Raw genomic sequence first — 23,844 nt, 5'->3', positions numbered from 1 at the left:
GTCAGGTTTCAAGTCTCTATCCTCTGCTGCTTTTTACAATTCTGTACCGTGTCCACTTGAAAACTTAGAACTGCCTCCGCGGCTGGTGGTGTTTCTGTGACGTGACGCTCTTCTGGACACACCCGCTAACGCTCCACAAGACGAATCCCCTGCATGGACTCGGAGCTGGGGTTTCACGGTGGCAGCCCAGCTCCGGGCCCTCACTCTTGTCTCTCCCGCCGTCCTGCGCCACTTTTCCGTTCCTTTCTCTCGTCGCTCAGTTCTGTTTCGGCACGACTCACGTAGTAGAAACAGTCGTGTCCGAAGCAGAGTCTTCAGTCACGTCCCGCTGACAGCACCTCCCACCCCCGTAAGAGGAGGCTGTCCCCGAACCAGAGTTGCACAGCCAGCATGGGAGCTGGGGACAGCTCTGAGGTGCGGTTCCATGGCTCGGTCCGCTGCAGTGCGCGACCGCAACCCCGAAGACTGTCGGCCCCACAGTTACACCCCGTCACTCACTTCGGCCGCACTGATGCTTGAGGGAGGGAGCGTGTGGGAAGGGGAGTCCTCCGCCTTCAAGGGGAACCACAGACCCAGACAGACTGAGCCGTGCTGGCGCAGGCTTTCGGTCCCTTGTCCGGTTTTCCGACGTGGAGCAGATGGGACCCCATGCTGGACTCCGCGGCGACGGGTCCATGCGATGCTCTGTTAAAACCGGAGAGGTTGTGAGCCGTGACCATCTTAACGTACTTTAGATGTTGAAATAATCCGATTAGGCGCTAGAACATTAACTTACATCGTTTACGAGAACTAGTAACGGTGAACGTCTAACGTGACATTTCACAGGTCACACGCCGGTGCCTGTCATCCCTTCTGCACGGGGGCGCACACGGCGCGCAGCAAAGGTGTGCGTCGCCGCGAGCGTTTCACACTTAATCTCCCCCGCTTCCCTCTCCCTTAGGTCGCTCTGGTTGCAGTGAATATCATCGGAGACCCTGCGGACTTTGGTGATGAAAGCAACATTGTAAGTTTGGGGAGTTTCATTCTTAAAGAAGAAAATGTATTCCTAAAAACAGAGGATTGATTATTTTTGTCATAAAAAGTGTGAAAATCTTTATGAAATGGTTGACTAACTAGCTGATAATTTTTGGCAGTTGTAGCGTATTAAACTTTATTTTACTCAAGAATTTTAACTGTGCCGGGGCGCCTGGGTGGCTCAGTGGGTTAAGCCTCTGCCTTCGGCTCACGTCATGATCTCAGGGTCCTGGGATCGAGTCCCGCATCGGGCTCTCTGCTCACGGAGAACCTGCTTCCCTTCCTCTCTCTGCCTCTCTGCCTGCTTGTGATCTCTGTCAAATAAATAAAATCTTTAAAAAAAAAAAAATTTAACTGTGTCTCCAAAGACTAGGATTCTTGAAGCCTGCAGATGTCTTTATATCACACACCACCTCTTGGTTCAGGCTTCACATTGTTCCTGTTTTCCTCTGAGACACTAAGCAGAGCTTTTTCTCCCAAAGACCTCTAGAGAGAAGCTGATTGACCATTACCTGGGGCACAACAGCGAGGATCCAGCTCTGGAAGGAACTTGTACCGGGTAAGAGTCTCCCCACAAGGCCATCGCTCCTAGGACTCTCCTCAGAGGGGCCGAAGTGTGAGTCACCTGCAGAGGATTGTGGGTTCGAGACCCTCTGGATTCCGTTTGGAGCTAGATAAGCCACTGATGGGATTGCCTTAAAGACTCTTAAAGATTAAGGTCACTGTTGGACTTAGCACAGCTGCATTTATGGCCCAGCGGAGACCGCTCCATTTCCTGTGTGCTCACGTCCTGCTTGCGGGCTCCTCCGTGCGGGTGAGAGGTCTGTTGCCATCCTGTGATATTTTATTGGCACAGCCAGCGTCACAGGCAAGAATGGAAGGAATCGGTGAACCCAGATCATCAGTCACTAGAGCGTCATCCGATGTCCACTTAAGCCCTCCCCACTCTCCTCCGCCCCGTGACGGTGTGGCTCCTGCCTGCCTCGGGCTGGTGTCCTCGTGAAGCCCGGGCTGCAGGCCCAGGGGAGGCTCCCCCAGAAGCAGGGCTCACTGTCCACTGGCTCGCACACTTGGCACAGCCAGTGGCTCCAGAGTGACCGCAGAAAGAATCTCTCCATGTTTTCTGCAAGCGCAAGAGCCCGGCTTCGGCATGAATCGCCTTGCCATTGGTTTGGACGGTCTTGCTTCCTGTGGAGCCTCCCTGGGCCTCCAGCCTGGCTGCCACGGGGCGGCTGTCAGTACGGAGGGCTTGAGCAGTAGGGGCTGGCCCTGAACGTGTATAAAATGGTGAGGAGAGTGACCTCTCCCCTACGCAGCCCTCGGTCCCGCAGCTTCTCCCTGTGCCTGGCAGTGACAGCAGTGCCCTCCTTACCTGTCTGGGTGGGGACCGCCACACTGTCCCCACCGCCTGTCGGCCCCACCCCTGGGACAGCTCTTCGGCTCTGCCCTCAGTGAAGCTCCAGCGGCAGACGGCAGGCAGCCTACCCAGCGACCAGTCTGAGGGTCTCCCGTGGGGGTCATTTGGGTCACTCGGACTCTGATTAAATGAGCTGAGGGCAGTGCGGCCCCACACATGCCCCACGAGTTCCTGATCAAGTTGGTCCCTGGGACAGGCCGACTGCGGTTTGTGTGTCCTGACTCCTCCGCAGGGCTTTCCGGTCTGTGGAAGGCTTGTGTGCGGGGCCCAGCCAGGGCCACCGCTGGGGGGCGTTCGTGAGTCGAGCAAGACCTGTTCTGGGGAAGCTGCCAAGGCCTTGGAACTGTGAGTCCCAGGCTGGACGATGACGCGTTTTTCTGTGCAGCGTTTTCATAACGAAGTCTTTGTTCTCATCTCTAGGACTTGAAGGCAAAGTAACTCTGACTTAGAAGTACGGTATGTGTTTCGGTAGAAATGGTTAACCTTGTGCCAGTACCAAAGTGTGTTGCTCTTTGGTCCTCATGAGATTAACTGATGTTCTGAGCTGCGGAGGCTGAGCCCACCACCAGGCCTGGTGGAGCTGCTCTAATGCGTGTCCTGATCTCCAGGAGTCGGGAAGTGTTGGGGGGAACGTGTGATCGTTCCGAGAAACCATGTCATCCTGGGTCCTGTTTCAGTCTATGTTTAGACAACGGAATCTTTTGTGATAAGTAATACTGCCATGGAGACTTGCCCGCATCTAAAGGTATCCACGTCACCGCCAATGACTGGCTTACTCTGTGCAGCTGGTGCGGCAGGCAGAGACTTGGAGCGTGTCCTCAGTCCGCACTGCTGTTGGGCGCTGAGCCCGGCGCTGCGCCATCAGGCCCGGGAGAAAGCTGCGGCCGCTGTAGGGTTTGGAAGGAGGAATGAGACGATGAGGAATGGGCTGCTCGGGTCACTAAGCAGCGCTGCGGCCACTGGGAGGACCTTTCTGCTCTCCCAGGACTTGGGATACTGCGCAGCCTGACCTCTGAGCTGAGGACACGGTGTAGCCTGCCTGCATCTTGGTGCAGTCGCTGTGGTGCTGGTGCCAAATGCGGACGCCTGGACCACCCAGAACCCACCGAGTCAGCCTCTCTGAGGATGGGGCCTGGCAGTCTGCTTTGGCTTGGGCTTTCCCCTAGCCTACAAGGGATTCATGGGCACGGTTGCATCCCTGATGCCCAGAACAGAGCTGGGCAGAGTTTACACTCGAAGTATTTATGGAAGAATGACTGCACCAAAGGCTCAGATGCCCCTGGGGCTGTTTAACTAATGTCCAGGAGACATGCCTGCCCGTAAGAGCTGGGTGGCCTGAGGCCCCTTCCTGATTTTTCTGAGCCTCCACTGTCTCGGCAGGAATGCCCCAGGAGCAGGTGTATGGGCTGCTACAGCTGCGACCGAACCCCTAGCAGGAGCACAGAGGGCTCTCTGTACCACCGCCCTGGCCCCCATGGCAAAGTTAGCTCTAAAATGTTCATTTTTTTCCTTTAGGAAATCTGACTATATTTCTCCGCTCGACGACTTAGCTTTTGACATGTACCAAGATCCAGAAGTAGCCCAGATCATACGGAAATTAGATGAGAGGAAACGTGAAGCTGTCCAGAAGGAGCGTTATGACTATGCCAAGAAGCTAAAACAAGCTATTGCTGATTTGCAAAAGGTACTGCTCCTGGAGAGAACTGTCTTTGCTCGGACGTGGGAGAAGGTGCTCAGTGGTCCTGACCACTGGCGCAGCAGAGGCGTAGGTCGCTGAAAGCTTTAGACACTAGCGTGGGTCCGAGGAGGTCAGCAGAATAAAGTTAGGGACGGATGAGCGCCTAGATGAAATGTGAGTGAAGCCCATGCTTAGCTTGTCTCGATGCCGTCCTCAGATGCCACACGGCCATCCTAAAGGGATAGACACACTGAGACGTCTCCTGTCCCCGAGAATTTGCGCAGTGCAGGCCAGCGCAGCCGCCGTCGCGGGGCCTGGACGCAGCGCCCCCACCCCCCAAGCAGGCTCCGTGGGCGGGCGGCAGCCCCGTGCCTCGCTGCACACCAGCGGGGGCGGAGGCACGTTTGAAGCGACAGGGCCCCCGTGTGCTTCAGGTCGGGGAGCGGCTCGGGCGGTTCGAGGTGGAGAAGCGCTGTGCGGTGGAGAGGGAGGACTACGACCTGGCCAAGGAGAAGAAGCTGCAGATGGAGCGTTTCCGCAGCCGGGTGTACGAGCAGCTGCAGCGGCACAGCCTCGTGGACGCCGAGCCGGTGGGTGCCCGGCCCCGCCCCACGGACCCCTGTGTCCTCCAGGGGTGCAGGGGAGCGCACACAGCTCCGTCACGGGCAGGCCACTGTTCCGACGGGCAGCGGCAGCTCCGGCACCCCTGTCGGAGGCGCTGCTGGGCGCACGCTCGCAGGCAGACTCGGGGCAGGGGGGTGAGGGGACAGGCCCGGGATCTCGCCTCTCCTCCCCGGCTCGCCCTCCTCGTCTGTAAGATGACCTGAGGGCAGTGCTGCCCCACGTACACCCCACGAGTGGCCACGGTGCGGGGGGGGGGGTTGTGTGAGGAGAACCCTAACAGCCTCGGCTTGTCGAGACCATGTGGCCTGGGAGACGCTCCGCCACTGAACTCTAGAAGCCGCAGAGCAGCAGGTGTGCAACCCGCATGGCACATTCACGCAGGACAGGACAGACCCTGGAGCCACGCTGCCTGGGCTCTGATGCGGCCCCCTTGCTGGCAGTGTGATCTCAGGGTCCTTCCTTAGCCGCTCTGCCTCAGTTTCCATCTCCCATTTATGGGGTAACATTGTGCATTAAATGAGAACATCTGTCTGGGACGTTTACTACCGTGGCAGGCACACGGTAGCCATGGTGCAATGACCCAAAACAGCCTGCTCTTGCCCCCATGGGGTACATGGCCACGCCAGGGCAGGGGACGCCCAGGTGCTTCCTGCCCCACGTGCCGCGTCCTTGCTGACAGGTGTGTGTGCGTGCTTCCACACTGGGTCACCTGGGCCCCGGGCTTGCCATCACGCTGGCGCCCAGATGTGCTCTGTAGGGCACACATCTGCCGTCAAGAGACAGCGGAAAGCCTGGGATAGGACTGGGGGCACGATGGACGCAGGTTGTCACTCCGCCTTCCTAAATGCTTATGTCACCCTCTCCCCCCGAAGGGTGTGGCAGCAGCACTGAGAGTGAAGTGCCCCGTCTTTCCCCAGATGCAGAGGGCTTCTGACCTGCCCCTCCACCCCCTGGCTCACTCTACCAGTCCTCGCCACCCACAGCCAGTGCCATCTCTACCGCAAGAAGAAAGTGCACCAGAAAGCCGGTTTGCAGAACCTTGCCTTCAGGACAAGCCTCCAGCGCAGCCCCGGGGCCCTTCTCAGCACTCTGCAGTGGACCTCTCACCGCCCGCCGCAGACCCCCATCTCAAGACCCACGTAGGTAACTCGGTTTTGGGTTGTGCGCGGTTCATTGAGCAGACACACGGGGAGGACCCGCGTGGTGCCAAGGGTGCATGACGGCAGAACCGTCCTGGCCTGCGTTCCAGGAGAGGGTAAATGTTGACGCCAGAGCGTGGTGGCAGAGCAGCCAGCAGGTAACGATATGTCACTGGAGGTCCTGTCCGCAGTCAGAAGTGTCAGGCCCCCCCTGCTTCTGTCCCATCAGCCGGTCGTCCGGGACACCCCATTCTTCTGAGCCTCTGCTTTCCTCTCTGTACAAATGTGTAAGCATCTGCTTGAAGGTTTGTTTCCGGGGACAAACGAGACCGTGTTTGTAGGGTGCCCGGCACGAACCGGCTGCAGGAGAACCTCCACACGAGTCACGCTTGGTTACCGTGCTTGGAGGGTTTCTGTGCTGTGAGTCCCAGAGCACCTCGCTCAGACGGGGGCCGCTCGGGACGTCAGAGCTCGTGGAGGCTTCTGGGCTCGGCAGCTCCGCGGTGTCCTCAGCAGCTGCTCTCGTCCTGCCCGTCCTGTCCATTTCCGTGGCTCCCAGTCTCCCCGGCGCTGGAGCTGCCCCACGCCCTCAGCTTCACGTCTGCGCACTGTCCCCTCGGAGCAGGAGCGCGTCCCACTCTGAGCAAGAGTCTCTGAGTCTGTCAGTCACGTGCCCGCCTCCAAGCGAGGATGAAGACTGAAGGAGGACCTCGCTGGAGCCCCAGCCGGCGTGCAGGGCGGCGTGGCCGGTGGACTGTGGGGAGGGAGACGGGCCTTGGGTGGGCAGGGGCAGGTGGGTGCTGCAGCCCGAGGCCGGGAAAGCCAGCGAGGACGGCACTGGCGCTGCTGCCCTCCCAGGGCACCGTTCTCCCCGCTGGGAGCATCTCCTCTGGAACATCATTACGCCGAGTCACGTTGAATCCTTTGCTCTAAAATACCCTAATTTTCCCTTTGTCTGCATGTCAGCGTGTTTTGTTTTACAGCAGAGTAGATTTTAGAACACGAGTAACTCACCTGCGTGCCCAGTTAATAACTAGGCGGGTGTCCATTGTGAGTGTCACTGGGACACCTGCCTCAGAAAAGGGCTCTGGAATCTGTTCCCACCTAATTTCCCCAAAGGTTACCACCTGTGTACGTGTCAGACGGCCTGGGGATGGAAGCCCCAGGAGGTGGGGTGTCCGTGTCGCCCATCGCATGGCGGGGGCCCAGCGAGCCTCTGTGGGGTTGGGGGGTGCGTGTGGCAGACTGCCGTCCACCCAGAGCACAGGAAGACTGTGAAGGCTCGTGAGCTTGGCTGTCTGCTTTAGTATCCATCTGCCAGGTAACGATCACATTTAAAATGAGGCCTGATACCTATTTCTAAGTCACAGACTAAGGAAAAGAACAGAAGTCTTGTCAGGGAAGAAAACATAATCACTTTACCACTGTTTAAGCTTCCTGTCCGCTGAACTGCGGTCACTAGTGCTGGGTGGCAGCCGAGGCTGAGTCTGGGTCGCTTTTCCGTTGGGTCTGCAGTGCGCTCAGTAAGGTGTGGAAACTGTGATCTCATGTTTTCAGCTGAATTCTGTCGTATAAATTATTCTGATCTGATGCACCTGCTGTCGTGCAGAGCAGAAGGCCTGCGGTGTAGACATGGTGGCGGCAGGCGGGGAGCCCGGCGAGCTCTGCAACTGCCCTTCCTCTCCCGTAGCTCCCGTCTGTGCCCTACGACGAGCGGCCCCTTCCTGCCTCGCGGAAGCAGCCGGCAGCGGCCGCCCTGGAACCTGAAAAGAGTGACACTGATATCAGCGAGGCTCCCAGAGGAGGAGCCGCTGGAGAGCCGGAGCCCTTGACTGAGAAGGCCCTGCGGGAGGCCGGCCCCGCCGTGGATGTGCTGGGAGAAAGCCTGGTAGGCCGAGCGCCGCGGGCGGGTCCGCCGATAGGAAATGTCCAGGGACGCACCCTGGGCCTTGTGACATCGTTGGCTTCCCTTTGGCCTCCGTATTCGGCCAAAGTCTTTCAATGATTATTGATTCTATAAAACACCAGAAACAGGCTAGAATTTAAGATTCTCTGAATGCATGTTCCTTTTAGACTGGGGGTTTCTGCTCGTACTGACAGAGCCGGGGTTGAACATCTGCCCCTCCCGGAATACCGGCCCGTCCCAGGGGAGATGGTGGCAGAGAGACCAGAAGACAGAGGCATCTCCGCACAGAAACGAGCCCAGTGGGTTTCCCCTGGTTCCCAGGATTTCTCTTCACGGAACTTCTACTTACCGTATTTTAACAGGCTTCAGGCTTCAGCATTCAGTGTTAGAGAAATCACTTCCCTAAACACACACGCTTATTCTGTTCCCAGAGACTTTTCTCGGCATGTCGGGTTGCGCGGTGTCGGGGGGCGGTGTCGCTGCTGTGCCCGCTGAGTCGGGCGGCCTCCGCTCTGTGGCAGGTCGCAGGGGCCTACTCCAGGACGTGGTCCTACCGGGAGGACGCGTTGCTCGCCCTGTACAAGCGGCTGATGGAGACGCCCACCGGGACCCCGAAGGAGGAGCTGAAGAGCACACTGCGCGCCTCGGTCTTCCTTGTGAGAAGGGCCCTCAGGGACATAGTGACCCCGGTGAGTGCCCTCCACCCTCAGAGTCCCCGCTGCGGTGCCCCAGGGGCTCGGGTGGCCCGGGGGTAGCACAGCGTGTCACTAGGCATGAAGGTTCTCCAGCAAGAAACGTGGTCAGCGAAGAGCCTGTGCCGTCTGTCCTCAGTTGGCCATGTGCGCTGTCCTTGACCGCCATCAACCTCCCCGCGCCCTAGAAGCCAGGGTCCGCAGAGGCCCGGCTCCCGAGGACCGATGAAATGCTCGGTTCCCGATTTTCCTTTTCGCGGAACCCGAGGAGCTTGGCTTTATTCTGGATTCCCTGGGCCGTGAGAGTGAGCACACCCGGCGCACACCGCTGCACAGCCGCAGCTGGGAGGGCTCGGGGTGCGGCCTCCAGGCCACCGCCGCCGTCTGACACGCGAGATGAGAGCGCGCCCCTTCAGGACGCGGCGCCGCGTTCAGCAGGTGGTTTCCAGCTCGCTGTCTGCAGCCTCTGGGGCGGTGCGGATGGTCCAGCGTGACGCTGGTGTTTGTCACCGGGGTCAGTGTTTTCCTTGCCGGAGCGCAGTCCGGGAACTTCTCTGCTTTGACCGCTTTTTTCTAGGTTTTTCAGGCTTCTTTAAAATTGTTGAAAATGATGATTACGCAGTACATTCCTAAACACAAACTGAGTAAGCTTGAGACCGCTCACTGTGTGGAAAGAACCATCCCCGTCCTGCTCACCAGGACTGGAGACTCTTCTGCTCGCCTCCGAGTCGTCGCCTCGAATTTTATTCAGGTACGAACTTCGTCGTAAACTTCGAAACAGTCAGTAAGGGGCCCGTTAGGACGCTATTTGTGTGAATACCTTACCAGTTCCTGCTCTCCTGAGAGCGTTACCGATCCTCCTCGTGACCCCCCGTCCTGCTCGCCTGGTGCTCCGAGAGCCGGAGTCCGCCTCTGATGGGATCCTGACGCGTCGGATACCGCTCCGTTCCGGACGCGCTGGGAGCTTCCGGCAGAAGAACGTGGAAAACCAAATGGGAATAGAAAACTGGGGGTAAAGAGATAGTTGTGGAATGACTCCGTCTGAATAGTTTTGTTCGTTCAACAGGCGTGCCTCCTCCAGGCCAGGTGTTGTGGGGAAAGCGAGAGCGCTCTGGGGGTTCGGACCCTGAGTGAGACCCGAGCGCCGGCTTCAGCAGGTCCCCGGGTTCCTCCCGAGTCCATCAACACTCCGCAGCTTTCCCGCTGTCTCGGAGGGTCACAGTTCCAGTGTGAAGAGCACTTCCCACTTCCTTTAACCTGAGCTCTGGGGGAGGGTGGGGGGAAGTGGGCTAGACTGACGGGGAGGTGACGCGGTGCCCCAGTCCTACATGAGCCACCTGGGAGCTCCCAAGACTGATTTCTGGGTGTGTCGCGGCCCACGTGCTTCGGCCTCTCATCAGTGCGCCTCCTGCGTCGGGTGCCCGAAGGCTGAACACCTTACTCATGGGAAGACTTGCTCCTTCCGTGGGCCTCCCACACCCCTGTGAGCCCAGAGGGGTCTCACCACCCAGAGACCGTGCACCGCTACCCTCTAGGCCGACAGATCATAAATAGTGACACGGTATCATTTGATTTAGAACTTTAGAAACTAGAAAACCTTTTTCCTGAAGTTGGGAAATTGTGAGGAGTGAAATCTTTAGTTTTAGATCACATTTCTTGTAAAGGCGTCATTTGTCTGTGAGTGATCATGTTTTATTTTTTTATGATTTGGGGTTTTGTTTTTAATCATTATATCTTAAATAGAATACACGCGCATTAGAGATAAACTATTTTACCGCCATATTTTACTCCCTATTTTTTCCTTTGACGTTGACCTCAAGGACTGAACTGAAGTATACTGAGCTGCCTCTAGCGTCTTCCAGTGCAGATTAACACAGTCATGTTGGTTTTCATAGGAAATGGCTTTGTTCAAGGAAGTCAAGGCTCTCCAAATTATCCCTTCGCACTTGGTGCAGCCGTTAAAAGCCAACACTTCGAACCATCTGGCCATGAGCCAGGTAGGCCTCCTGGCCCGGCTTCTGAAAGACCTGGGCACCGGGAGCTCGGGCTTCTCTGTCGACAGCGTGATGAAGGTAAGCGCACCTCTGGTGCCGTGCGGCCGAGGCCTGGGCGCTTGCGATGGGCCTGGAGCGGGGGGTGGGGGGGGGGTCTGGTCCGTCCGTGTCTGTTGAGAGAGCGAACGAGTCAACAGCTACAGAGAAGTAGCCACCGCTTCACCTAGCAGAGGGGGCACCACAAGGCTTCCGGCTCCTCACTCTACCGCGGGGCGGCACACATATGCGGACGCTGGTCCACGGTGGTGGACAGACTGCAGAGAACCCGTGTCCGTAAGAGAGAAGCACAGAGTCCCTGAGCACGCCCCGTGATGCAGCGAGACTAGCACGGACGTTCTGGGAGAGAGACCACCAGCACCAGCGCAAGGAGTCCCTCCCTAATTTCAGATGTGGGGGAAGGGAGTGCGGAGCGCGGCCTGCGCATGGCCAGACGCCGAGCTGTGACGCTCTCACGACAGCTTGTCCCCGGCAGCCCCCCCACGAGCGCTCTGTGTTCGCTCCCGTCCGTGAGGGAAGGGGTGGGTCTCCGTGGATCCCACGTGTGCAGCGACTCGGAAGCCTGGACTGGGTCCTCATGGAGTCACATGTGCCATCAGGAGAGGCAGGAGCAAGTCAGGCCACTTCCATCCCTGTGTTTTCTCTACGGAAGTGTGATTTAGACGCTGAAGTAGAGAAGCCTTCGGACAGCCCCTCCCCTGGCTTCTGGAGCTCCGTGCCCCACTCACCGCACGCATGGCCTCATCTGGGTCCCTTTTCTGGTTTTCCTTCATCCTCCTGATCTCGTGAACTTTGGGGTGTCCAGGCCTCCTTTGTCATTTCTGTGCACACACCCTCACTCGGTGACCCACCCGTGGAAGACACAGTCTCTGCGCCTGCCCTCCCCGGACGCCTGACGCCTCCAGCAAGCCGTGTCCGCCCCTCGTCCCGACGGAGCGCCTGCCTCGCCTCCGACCTGCTCCGTCTCAGCCGTCCTGTTTCTGTAAATGGCAGTGGTGTTCTCTGTGCTCAGCTAGTGCCGTGGGCTCTTCCTGCGGATACATCCAGATGCTGGCCGGGCGCCCCCACTCCCCTGCTGGCCTCAGGTCCGGTCCCCATCATCACTCGCCTGGCCACCGCTGCCGGGTCCCCAATGGACTTCTCCTCCTGACTCGCCCTGAGTCACGTGGACCACTCTCTGTCTTGCCTCCAAGTGCAGTTTCCTGCCCCGCACCGGTCTGTTCCCATTACACAGCGCCCTGCTTCGAGATGCCGGCGTGGGCGTCCGTCCCAGTGCGCTGCAGAGGCAAACACACATCTCAGCGGGGTAGATCGGGGAGCGTCGGTCACACTCCCGGGTGGTCCCATGCAGCTTGCCAGGAGAGCGGTCCCTGTGCCCCACGCCGGCCTTCGGGCCCCCGTCTCCTTCCATTAGGACACCACCAGCTTCTCCCATGACTCCGAGGTCACCGAACAGACGAAGTGGGTCGGGGTGGTGAGGGAGTCTTTACGGGCCGGGCTGCTCCCACCCGCCCTTCCCCGATGGGCACTTGGGCCCGGGACACGTGGCATAGCTGTGCCCGTGGAAGAAGGCAGCCGGCTGGTGAAGGCGCCGCTGTGTCTGGGTCCCCCTGCACGTGGGAAGGACGGATCCAGCTGGAGCAAAGCGGAGAAAGAAGCGAATGGAAGTTGGAAGTAGGGTTGGGTCCGGCAGGAGCGGAGTCCCCGGGGTCCGGCAGGAGCGGAGTCCCCGCGTGGCCGACGGGATTGGGCTCTGGCGTAGCCGCAGGAGGGCTGGCTGCATGCAGAGTGGGGAAAGTGCATCCTCTCCACGGACGAGGTCCGCTTGAAGCCTGACTGGATGCTGGAGTTTGAGAGACAGGAGCGACGTATGAAACTGCCCCTTGACGTCCGAGAAGCTGAACTGACCAGAAATGCCTCAGGTCGGGTCACCGTGTGCTGCCCAGGACGCCCATGGCACCTGTCGGGGCAAGTGTGGCGCGGGGCCAGTCAGCATGCTTCTCGGGTCTGCGGGCCCGCTCCGTCTGGCCCGTGACGACACAGGAAGAAGGGGTCCCGGAAGTGACTTAGTGACGGACACGTGGGGCAGGAAAGCCTGGAGGTGACAGATGGGAGAAGACGGTGGTGGGTCCAAAGCGGACCAGAGGCCCCAGTGGGGCTGAGGAATTGTCCCACAGAGAAGTGGGACAGGCAGAAGGTGAGCTGCAGAGGGCGGGACTCCTGGAGGCCGGGACTCCTCGGGGCAGTGCCGCAGCCGGTGGCCAGGCCCGGGGTAGAACCAGGAGCCTGTAGCCGGCCGAGACGGTGGGCAGTGCGAGGCCAGTGCCCAGAGCCCCACGGGCAGAAGTCGACTTTCTGAGCATGGTCGGGACCGCGCGGGATGGGACAAACGTGTCACGGCGGGTCCTTGTGGCACCGCACGGCAGAGCAGCCGAAGCGCAGCATGGCCGACGAGCGTCCGCGGCAGGAATGTGGGTGGGAGAAGGGAGGTCTCACAGAAGGACAAGCCGGTGTTCTGCTTAGAGGGTCCCCAAGACAAGCCGGTGTTCTGCTTAGAGGACCCCCAAGACCCGCGTGTGCGCCAGCATGCACGCGCGCACACACACACGTGAGCGCGCGCCTGGGCTCTGGGCGGGACCCCGAGGCTTCTGCTGCCCTGTTTCGTTTCTTAAAGATCGAAGCAGACATGGCCAGATTACAGCGTCGGTTAACGTGGGTGGTGGACACGGGAAGGTTCTTGTGTCCTCTTCTCTGTGACTGGAAGATTTTATAATATGTAATTTAATCTGAGCCTACGCGAGGATGGAACCTAGAAAATGTTTGTTGGCCTGTGAGCGCGGAGCTGCGTGCGTGCAGCCAGGAGCTGCGTGCGTGCAGCCAGCGCGAGCTCCGCGGCGCGCATGAGGCAAACGGAGAGGAACTCGGTGTCGTGATAGCCAGAATTCGGTGCGTGGTGGGCTTTTTGTTCCTTTTCAAACTTGTGTAATGTGCCTCTATTTCTTTTATGCTGGGGAAAAATAAACTCTGTTGTTGTCAGACTCCGTCACCACAAGAACCCCTCCCGACCCGTGTTCAGTTTTCAGTGAGCGCCCTGGAGCACAGAGTGTACGAGGTCCGGGAGGCCGCGGTTCGAGTCATTTTGGACATGTATAAGCAGCACCGGGCTCTTATTCTGGACTACCTCCCTCCAGACGACACCACCACGCGCAAGAATGTTCTCTACAAAACAATTTTTGAGGGATTTGCTAAAATCGATGGCAGACCTACAGATGCTGAAATTAGGGTAAGTCAACTTCTATGGAATTACGACTTAATCCTCTGTTGAAGTTGTTTGGTCACCCAATAACCCGACAGATTGCTCAAGGAGCTTCAGGTGCAGGAGACCAGGGGAAGGTCGTCTCCCGAGCTCAGATCCTGGCTGCTCCACACCCTGCCTGGGAGACTCCGTCTCCCCGTATGCGAACAAGAACAGTGACGGCTGGGTGGACGTGTGTGGTTTTGCCCATTTATCGGGGAAGCCGGGCGAGGTGCTTTGAGCCCAGTTGTATCGTTGGTCTCAGTAACTGCCGTACCGTGTAAGAAACGTAATTCATGTGCCATAGTGCTCTCCCGATTCGTAAGACCACCCTAAAGTGCTCTTCTAATGGCATTTTATTCTAATTTTATTCTAATTCTAATAATCTAATGTCCATACCAGGCACAGAAGAAAGCAGCTACAGAAGAAGCTGAAAAACGAAAGAAAGACGAGATCAAAGCTCTGCAAGGGCAGTTGGCCGCACTCAAGGACGCCGAGGTCGACACCCAGGTCGGGAAGGCCACCATCTCCCCTACCCACACGCTCGCGGACGCCCCGACTGCTGTCCCACAGACACATACACGGCCTGCCTGCTTTCCTCTCACAGGGCAATGTAGATGAGACCTGTAGGCTATGTTGCTTTTTAAAAACGAGCTTCGGGTTGCATAAAAGGAACCGTCCGTCAGCTCGTTGGAATTAGGCACTGATTCCAGGGAGGGGCGTGAGCTGCTGGCGATGGTTAGAGAGGAAACTCCGGGGCTAAAGGCAGGAGGTGCAGGACAGAGTTCTCTTCGCAGCTCCTAGCCTCCCTCAGAGGCAAAGGACCAAAAGAAGCTTGTAAGTGAAGATCCGATTTCCATGCACTGAAGAAGGCAGGTTTCAGGGATCTGTTCCCCCTCAGGAAGTCCCTGGTCCTCAGCCTCCGGGAGACGTCGTCCAGGGGGTCAGAGAGTGATTGCCCTGTTTCTGGGATTCCTACCAGTTTCAGGATGTTCACTTGGTCATTCAGGCCCTTAAGTCGAAAGAAAAGGGGAGCGGGTGGGAGGAGCCATCAGGGAGCACGAGGTTTCAGGGGTGCAGGGAGAGAAGGTTCTAGAGTGTGCTGCATGGCCCGTCCCTGGTGACGGGACCGCCCTGTGCCCACACAGGCTGCTAGGAGGTCGGAGCTCGCGGTGAGGGTTCTTGCCACGGCTCAGAGAGAGAGAGAGCAGCGGAGTGCGTGCTGGCGTGCCGTGCCGGGGCCCGGAGCCGTGGTGGCGATTCGGGAGGCGCTGGCCACTGGGAAGAAGAGGACAGAGCGGAGGGGCTGCGGGGGAGGGCTCCTGGGGGTGGCGCCGCACACCATGCAGTCACGGTGGTTTGGGGTTTTTTTTTTAAGATTTTATTTATTTTGAGCAAGAGAAGTGGGGGAAAGGCAGTGGGAAAGGGAGAAGGCGGCTCCCCGCGGAGCAGGAGCCGACGCAGGGCTCGTTCCCAGGACCCGGGGATCATGACCGGAGCCGAACACAGATGCTTGATGACTGACCACCCCGCCCAGGCGTCCTTCAAGCATGGTCCTTCAGGGCATCCATGTTTCTTCCGATTCTCACAGCCGCCTGCCAAAGCAGGTCCAACTTCTTAATGTTATACAAATGAAGAAACAAATTTATTTATATTTTGAGAGAGGAAGAGAGAGCGTGAGTGGGGGAAGGGACAGAGAGGGAGAGAGAATCTCAAGCAGGCTCCGCACCCAGCACAGGGCCCAACACAGGGCTTGATCTCACGACCCTGAGATCATGACCTGAGCCAAAATCAGGAGTCAGACGCTTAACCCACTGAGCCACCCAGGTGCCCCAGTGGGGAAGCAAATGTTTAGAACTGAAGTGACTTAAAGCACAGATCTCTCAGGGGTTGGCCAGGACAGCCGGGCTGTGCTGCTTACCAGCTCCTCCCCATCACAGCACTGAGCCACAGTGAGTCCTGCACCCCATGGTGTGGGTTCCACTGAGGCCACGTGCGCCCCACAGGAATCTGCGGGCATGCTGCCGGGTAACCTCATCCTTCAGCTTTCCCGGCACCTTCATCACTTCTTCTCCGTTTGTCACGTGTTTGCTGAGCACCTGCTCAGTGCCAGGCATGGTGCTGGGCTCCAGGAATAAGCCGGGAACAAAACCAAGTCCTGTCCCCTCCCCAGGGCCACGGCTCCAAGAGGCAGAGACTGTGAAAGAAAGTGCAGCACAGGGTAGAGCGCACAGCGGGCGTGGACGTCAGCGCGCTGTCTTCGAACGGTCGCCGACAGTGCTGGGATCTCTTTCTCTGTTGTTTTTATCGCCGTAAAATATTCATAGCATGTTTTAACCCATGTTAACAGTATCCAAACGTATACTCCGTGCCACTCAGTGCCCTCACGGGGTTAGCACCAGGCCCACCATCCAGCTCCAACACTTCCGTGAATGACAGAGAATTTTTAGACTGTCTGATTGCTCCAGAGTTTTAGAAAAAAAGGATTTCAAAGTTCCTGATAGGTTTCCTAAGCTCTTCGAAGCACCAAGAAGGTAAAACTTGAAACTAAAGTTCTGCTTTCAGCATTGTTTACTTTGTCTCCCTGCAAAACGCACAAATCCATCTCTCAAGAGGTTTTGGTGCCTAAAATCCAGTGCCCCTGAGTTTGCCTGCTGTGTAGGCACCGAAATCGTGTGAGCCAGGTGCCGGCCTCACGTAGTCTGCCGTCCCTCACCAGCTCTAGTGTCGTATTCTGCGCTGTGTCTTCTTCTCCGGGCCTGGCCGTGACATAAGTCCGTTACTATGATGCGAAGCTTGAGTCTCTGCAGATGCAGCAGACCCGTAGCCATGTTTGTAGCCCGTCCCTCACATGCTAGTGTAGGGCCGCCCACTGTCCCTCTTCTCTGAAACCGAGAGTCCAAGAAGGCCTTTAACCTCTGCCCCAGACCAGGCCGGTTGGTCCCCAGGGTGCTGTGAGGTGTTCCCGACATGGTCAGTCTTTGTAGGGATGATAGCCGTGTGCAGAGAGCTGAGGAGGAGACATGCTAACGTGGCTCCCAGAGCTCTGGCCGGGGGAGGACTGTGGACAGCCCAGGAGCTGCAGGGGGAAGGCCTGAGCCCTGCGCAGCTGGCCACCCGTAGTGACACTCAGCGGTTCGTGAGGGACCCCTCTGCCCACTCCACGCATTGGAGCTCCCCTGCGCACGTAGCTCCCCAGACACTGTCTGACCCAGAGAGGGGCCTGGCGGGAGGAGCAAGGCCCATCACACCGGTGGCTGCCTCGCTGCCCGGTGTCTGTCTCAGCATGGGGACGCTAGTATGCCAAGTTACCCACTGAGTCCCCAAGCGTGCTGGGGACCATGTGTGCCAGAGCACGGAACAGACAGAAATCTCTGTTGTCGGGGACCCTCACCTCTTTCAGTGGCGTCTGATGGTGATGAGGACACACAAGGGAGTGTGTAAGAGTCGCCAGGGCCGACGAAGGGCTCCAGGAGGGGCTGCTGGCTGACACCTTGCCCTCCGGGGACTGGGGTGGGGCGAGACCGGGCCAGAGGAGGAGAGGGCGGAGCTTGGGTGCCAGGGTCCTTGGAGGGGCGGTTGGAGCCCGGTGGCTGGTGTCCAGAGACCACTGCAGACACGAGAGGAGGGGACAGGTGACTTAGGAAGCCGGCTGGGAGTCTCGAGCAGGAGTAAATTAGCCTGGCGAGGCTTTCACGGGCCCACCGGCTCTTGCATGGCAGGGCCCCCGGAAGCAGGGCCCCCAAGCTGGTGAGAGGAGGCCTGGCCTGAATGGAGAGAGTGGGAAACGTCCGTGGCCTCCACAGTGTGCGCCGGGGGCTCCGGAGCCCGATCTGCAGCCAGGCAGGCTGGGGCAGCTGCTCAGCCTGGGCAGGAGAGGTTGGGTCCTGGGACCTTCAAGGAGAGAGGACTCGAACCCTTGGTCACCCCCACGGAGGGCTGTGAGCCTGAGAACCGGGAAGAGCATACCTAGCGTGAGAGCCAGGAACGGGGAGGCAGCTAGGGCGATGGGGCTCGTGGGGCGCCCCAGGCATCCGGGGACAAGGGTGATAATCATGTGCTGCCCAGAGCCCAGGGCACTGAGGACGGTGAGCCACTGGGAAGCAGCAGCAGGGCAGGAGCCCGTGGCGGGGCTTGTGAGGGGAAAGCACACGTTGGGGCGTTGACGGCGCACAGAGCTGTTACTTGTTGGTGGAAAGTTGGAAAACAGAAGCACTTATTCTCCTGGACAGACTCTCGCGTGCAGCCATCTGTCCCTGACCTCTCTGTTTCTGTTCTCAGGGCAAAGGAGCCCCCCCGGTGGAGGCGGACAGTCAGGGTAGGTACCGGGCACGGGGCTCCCGGCAGCGGCCGCCTCTGTCCCCGAGCAGGTGCCGGGGATGGAAGATGAACACCACCCTTGTCGCCTAGTGTGCTTTGGGGTTTTTTTTAAGATTCATTGGTTTGAGAGACAGCTCGCTCCCAGGAGCCGGGGGGGGGGGAGGCGGGGGGAGAGAGAGGCCGAGCACAGAGCCCGACACAGGGCTTAATCCCACGACCCCGTGACCATGACCCACGCCAACACCGAGAGTCGGACCCTCACCGATGGGGGCACCCAGACGCCCCTCGACTCGTAGCTCCTAAACGTGTTTCCCATCAGAGTGGCTACTACCCGTTTGGAGACGTTGACAGGAAGTTACTTTAAATGATTTCTTGTCTCGTTTCAGACACACAAGGAGGGAAAGCTGCCCCACGGCCGGCTGCGGAAGGCCCAGATAACCACTACTTGGAGAAGTGAGTAACGTGTCTCTAGCGCGGCCCGTGCGCAGGGAAGTGTTTCCTCGAGCGCGGCCGGCTTCTGTCAGCCGACCGGCTCCTCCCGTCATCCGTCATCCCTAGGGAAGAGCGACGGCCCTCCCGACCCACGGGCCCCCTTTGCCCCCAGAGACGTCAGCAGCCCGTTGGTCAGACACGGAGCACTGTGACCGCAGATACTTTCCCCTTTGAGTCAGATGTCCTTGTCCTCGTGACCTCGCTGGTGGCTGTGCTAGGTCATGCTGGCAGGGCAGAAGCTCAGGGGACCTTGAGCCTATTTGTCCCCAACACCCGCTCCTCCTACCGTGCGAGCAGGCTGTGCCCCCGCGGACCCGCGGCCAGGGCGGGCGTGCGCCTTCCTGGACGATTCCCGAGCCTGCGTCCGCGGCTTGTGTTCTCTTCCAGCCTGTGCATCTTCTGCGGGGAGAGGAGCGAGGCCTTCACGGAGGAGGGGCTGGACCTGCACTACTGGAAGCACTGTCTCATGCTGACGAGGTGCGGCTACTGCAAGCAGGTCAGTGCCGCGCGGCCCGAGCTCGGCGTCTCGGAGGCCAGCTCCCTGGCCCTCAAAGCCACCACCTCTCCCCGCAGAGTCACCACCGTCCCGATTCCTGACCCCACAAGTCGGTGTTGCTCACTTCTTGAGTTGATACAAACGGAACCGTACAAACCGTAACCATCTTGTGTCCTGCTGGTCTTCCTGCTTTGTCGCAGGCTGTTTGACAGTCCAGGGCCCATCCCTCCGCCCTGCTGTTTTTGGAAATCGGGCCGTGTCCCGTTTGAGGCTTCCATGAAGAGTGTTCCTCCGGGCGCTCCAGTGTCCGTCTGCCGAGGCACCTGTGACAGCTCTGCTTGGGGTGCACCCTGGGGGTGGAGAGGCCGGGCGCACCTGCAGGGCTGCGGGGCTGACGCAGGCAGTGCTCGGAGGGGCCGCACGTCCACGCCCCGGCCAGGGCCACCTCCGTGCTTCCTGCCACTGGTGAGGTGCGGCACGTGGCTGTCTGTCTACTGACTGTTCAGCTGTCCTGTTCTAGAAAATACCTTCTAGTCTCCCGGTGCTGAGGTTTTTTTAAACATTTTATTTATTTATGTTTACACGGGAGAGCGGGAGAGCAAGAGCGAGGGGAGGGGCCGGAGGGAGAAGCAGACTCTCTGCTGAGCCTGACACTGGGCTCTGTCCCGGGACCCCGGGCCGAGACAGATGCTCCACCCGCTGAGCCACCCGGACACCCGCTGGCTCGTGTTTTCAGTTAGATAGCTCGCCGGCCTTGCTCTCCTGATCTGTGGTCACTGGTGATGTGTCCGCACCACAGTCCTTGCCAGATTCAGAGCCCACAGCCGGCCTCTCCCACTTGGGGTCCAGCCTGCTCGTCGTCCTGATGTGTCCTTTGAGTTTAACCTTGTCTACCTTGGGGGCGCCTGGGTGGCTCAGTGGGTTAAGCCTCTGCCTTCGGCTCGGATCATGCTCCCAGGGTCCCAGGATTGAGTCCCGCATCGGGCTCCCTGCTCAGCGGGAAGCCTGCGTCCCCCTCCACCTGGCACTCCACTGCTTGTGCCTCCACGGTCTCTGACTCTCTCTCTGACAAATAAATAAAATCTTAAAGAGAAAGAAATATTCTCTTATCCCCCAAATGTGGATCTCTCCTGATGCAGCGGCCTTTCTTTCAATAACAGAGGAGAGCCGAGGAGAAGGAAATCCGCCTCCGCCTCCTGCCGCTCCTCCTGGGGTCCTGCGCGCATCCGCACGTCCTCACTCACGTCAGGGAGTGGGGACTTTGAACGCAGAGGCCACACGGCTGAGCTGTCCTGCGCTTACCCCCGTGCCCTCTGGAGCTAACCGCCGCTCCTCCAGCGCACCCTTCGCTGTGGCCTCTAGTGCCAGCGCAGGAACCTGACGAGGGGACGCGGGGGTGGAGCAGGGCCCCGGGAACGACGGTGGCCCCTGTGCGGGCTGGTGGGGTGGCGTGTGTGAGTTGGGGGGGCACAGGCCGGCGGGGGCAGCCCGCTCCCGTGTTCCCAGACACGCGCTTCCTTCTGCGTTTCCGGACGCAGGTGGTGGAGATCTCCAGCCTGACGGAGCACTTGCTGACGGAGTGCGACAGGAAAGACGGGTTTGGAAGGTGTTACCGCTGCAGCGAGGCCGTGCTGAAGGAAGAGCTGCCCAGACACATAAAAACGAAGGAGTGTAACCGTGAGTGCAGGCTCGGGCGGTGCCCTCGGCGTCCGTGGTGCCGTCCGTGTCCGCGGTGCCCTGCCCAGGGGCCCTGCCGGGGATGGGGCGTCCGGCCTGGTGTCTCCCGCTGCTTGCGCGGCTCTCACGGGAGGGACTAAATCTTGTCTCATTCATGCCATTGCAGCTGCCAAACCAGAGAAGCTGGCAAACCGGTGTCCGCTGTGCCATGAGAACTTCTCCCCGGGAGAGGAGGTGAGGGCCCGGCGCGGGGGTGGCCAGCCACACATGGGTTGCAGTGGCGAGCTTGTTGAGGCCGGGCCGTGATTAGGGCCCAGGGAGCGTTCAGGGAGCTCCCGGTCTGTTCCCACGCTGCTGGAACGGTTACTGTGCTTACCTGTCCGCTCAGGTGGTTTCCTCCCTCAGCACTGTGGACCCACGGGGGCGGGGGCCCTCGGCTCTGGGGTGGTGAGTGCGAGGGGCTTTGGCCTCTGTCCAGTCTCCACACTCTGGGTGCTGGGGTCCCAGATGGCGTCCCGGCCAGACCATAGCACACCAGTCCTTTGTCGTGACTGAGCCCAAGCCCAGTGCAGCCTGGAAACTGCAGGTCACAGTGAATGCGGGCTGTCCTCCTGTGCCCCCTTACCCGCCACGCGGACTCCAGCCTGGTGCACCGGGGCAGGGCCATCCGCCACCAGGTAGTGCGGCTTCGGAGGCCTGCCTCTGCTCGGCCACTTCGGCTCCGACACCCTTAACCACTGCCACCGGCCGTCCACCACGGTGTCCTGCTGCTGGGCTCTCCCTATGCCAGCCCTCTGGGACGGGGCACCACGAGACAGCTCAGACCCAGCTGCGCTCGGCAGAAATCTCGCGCACCCCGCAGTCAGCCCTGTACCTGGTGTCCCTCCGTCTCAGAAGATGCCAGAGACGTAAGGAAGCACACAGCAGAGCACAGGCGCCCGCGGGCAGGCTTCGCGTCCCACCCCCCGCTTGAATGACGGGCGCACATTCCGGCTGCACCCGCCGTGTGCCGCCTTCTCGCGCGCCTGGGGCCACAGCCAGCAGCGCGTCCCTTCTCTGCACGCGGCAGCAGCAGGTGCGGACGCGCTCCCGCGGGGCTCACGCCTCCAGCCTCGGCGCAGTGGCCGACGCCGCACAAGGGCCCTTCCTCATCCAGCTCTTTCCCCCCGGTGGGAGACGCTGCTGGCCCGCAGGGTTTCGCGTGGCCGGGTCTGCCGGTGGCACCCCCTGCTGTCGCTCGATGGGCTCTCATCCCCTCCGTTTGCTGTGAATTGGAGGTTGGCCGGGTCAGATGCACCTTCGAGTTTTAAAACTTAGTTTCTCCTGCGGTGTTCGTAGCTGGTGGCGCGTTCTTCCGTAGCCAGCGGGTTCTGAAAACTAAGTCCTGTGACGACTTGAAGTACTTGGCTCGTTCCAGGCTCTGTAAAGCGGGACATACGGAGGGACCCAGAGCCCTGCTGTCCCTGCCCCTGCTCAGTGCCCCTCCCGCCTTACAGGGCTCACTTCTTTCTGACGGCTTGGCCTGGTTAAAGGATGCCTGCGTGGTCCGCACAGGCACATGTTCTCTCTCGCCGTTTATTTTATAATCTCACGCCCTTGCGTCTGTGCTCCGCTGGCTCCCATGGCACTGACGCTGCCCTGGGACACCCGCCCCTCCTCTGGCTGCTGTGTGCTGCGCCGGCTCTGAGTGTCGCAGCCCCTGGCCCTCTTCCTGCCATGCCCTCCAGTCCCCGGGGAGCGGCAGCCTGGCTCCTGGCTCCCAGCTGTGAGGCAGTCAGCAGGCCTCTCCTTCCCCTCTGCTTCCTCAGCGTCCGGTCCTCCGTGCCGGCTGGCGTGTGGCCGCACCCTGTTCCTGTCTCACGGTTTCTGGGGTCAGGAGTTGTGGGCACAGCAGAACGTCTCTGTGGCTCAGGGTCTCACCAGGCTGCGTTCCCGTGTGGGGCCGGGCGGGGAGGGGACGGTCCAGACTCACCCGGTGGCCGGCGGAAGTCCTCTTTGTCACACAGGGACCGAAGTCCCCACTTTCTTGCTGGCGTCAACCGGGGCTGCGGTCTGCTGCTGGAGGCCCTCACAGCCCTGTGCCCCGTGGGCCGGCACAAGGGCGCGCACTCCTGTGACAGCGCTCCAGCTGCCGGGTCGGTCCGGGGTCGTGGCTGCCCCTGGTTTCGGCTCTGGCCAGAACTCGTCTCACTTGTCCCTCGGTTGCCTGGTTGACACCGTGTGCCTCCTGCTTTGTTTCAGGCGTGGAAAGCTCACCTCATGGGCCCGGCCGGCTGCACGATGAACCTGCGTAAGACCCACGTGCTGCACAGGGTGCCCGCTCCGCCGCCAGGTAAGGCCCGCGCCCTTCTGCATGTCAGCACCCGCGTGGCAACGTCCCCTCTCCCCATGGCACTCAGTCCTTGTGTTCTGGCTCCGGCTCTTGCCGAGGAGGCTACTTGTATGACCAGAACTGCCTTTTCCGCACCAAATTCTTGCCGTGGGTCCTGCCCTTCCCGGAGGCTCCCCAAGGGCGTCCTCGAGGCGGCAGATGCCAAGCCCTGAGTGTCCTCGGGCTACAGAGCCCGGTTCTCGGCATCTTTGTCCGTCACCGAGCAGAGTATTTAGAAACGCCAAATGAAATAGCGGATGCACAGATAATGCCCCGTTCCATGAATCATAATATTCTCTCTTTTATGTCAGATTTAGAGTGCCTTTCAGGAAAATACATGTTTCATTAGAAAACTAGTCCTGGCCGAAGCACGGCTGGAGGCACAGGTTTACGTTAGGGAACCTTAGTGTGAAAGCAAGAGAGTCACTGACACGAGTGTGACGAGACGTGGGTCCTGGGCTATGTCCGTGCCGGGTGCCGGTGACGGACGCCACCTGGCAGCAGCCTCCTCCATAAAGGAGGAACTCGGCACTTGGAGGGGCCGGCCTGAGGGTCAGCCTGGAAATGAAGCTCTTGTCACACGGCCACTCCTTTTCATTTCCGGAGCTGAGTCTCTGAAGCCCGAGCGGGTGAGCGGCCCGCTCTCCGCCGTCCCTCCCTGGCGTCCGGCGT

The 23,844-nt window shown here is 59.7% G+C and overlaps 1 protein-coding gene across 5 annotated transcripts in view; it reads left to right on the top strand.

Moving 5' to 3' along the window:
• The window catches only part of CEP104 (centrosomal protein 104), a 34,146-nt gene that overhangs the window by 7,630 nt on the left and 2,672 nt on the right, over positions 1-23,844 (top strand). For 2 of the 5 annotated variants that reach the window (XM_045063608.1, XM_045063607.1), the window contains exons 5-21: positions 941-1,003; positions 1,497-1,573; positions 3,947-4,115; positions 4,544-4,699; positions 5,651-5,872; positions 7,563-7,760; positions 8,300-8,467; positions 9,048-9,221; positions 10,366-10,542; positions 13,559-13,804; positions 14,219-14,326; positions 18,098-18,134; positions 18,523-18,589; positions 19,016-19,124; positions 20,663-20,801; positions 20,968-21,035; positions 23,043-23,133. In XM_045063608.1, the coding sequence (XP_044919543.1) occupies positions 941-1,003; positions 1,497-1,573; positions 3,947-4,115; positions 4,544-4,699; positions 5,651-5,872; positions 7,563-7,760; positions 8,300-8,467; positions 9,048-9,221; positions 10,366-10,542; positions 13,559-13,804; positions 14,219-14,326; positions 18,098-18,134; positions 18,523-18,589; positions 19,016-19,124; positions 20,663-20,801; positions 20,968-21,035; positions 23,043-23,133 (2,269 nt within the window). The other 3 variants (XM_045063611.1, XM_045063609.1, XM_045063610.1) reach the window with 2 other exon arrangements.

This window comes from Mustela putorius, unplaced genomic scaffold, assembly GCF_011764305.1.
Source record: "Mustela putorius furo isolate JIRA1106 unplaced genomic scaffold, ASM1176430v1.1 tig00003853_pilon_pilon_pilon, whole genome shotgun sequence".
Taxonomy (NCBI): Eukaryota; Metazoa; Chordata; class Mammalia; order Carnivora; family Mustelidae; genus Mustela; species Mustela putorius.
The sequence above is the reverse complement of the archived record's forward strand: the minus strand, read 5'-3'. Positions and strand labels throughout refer to the sequence as shown.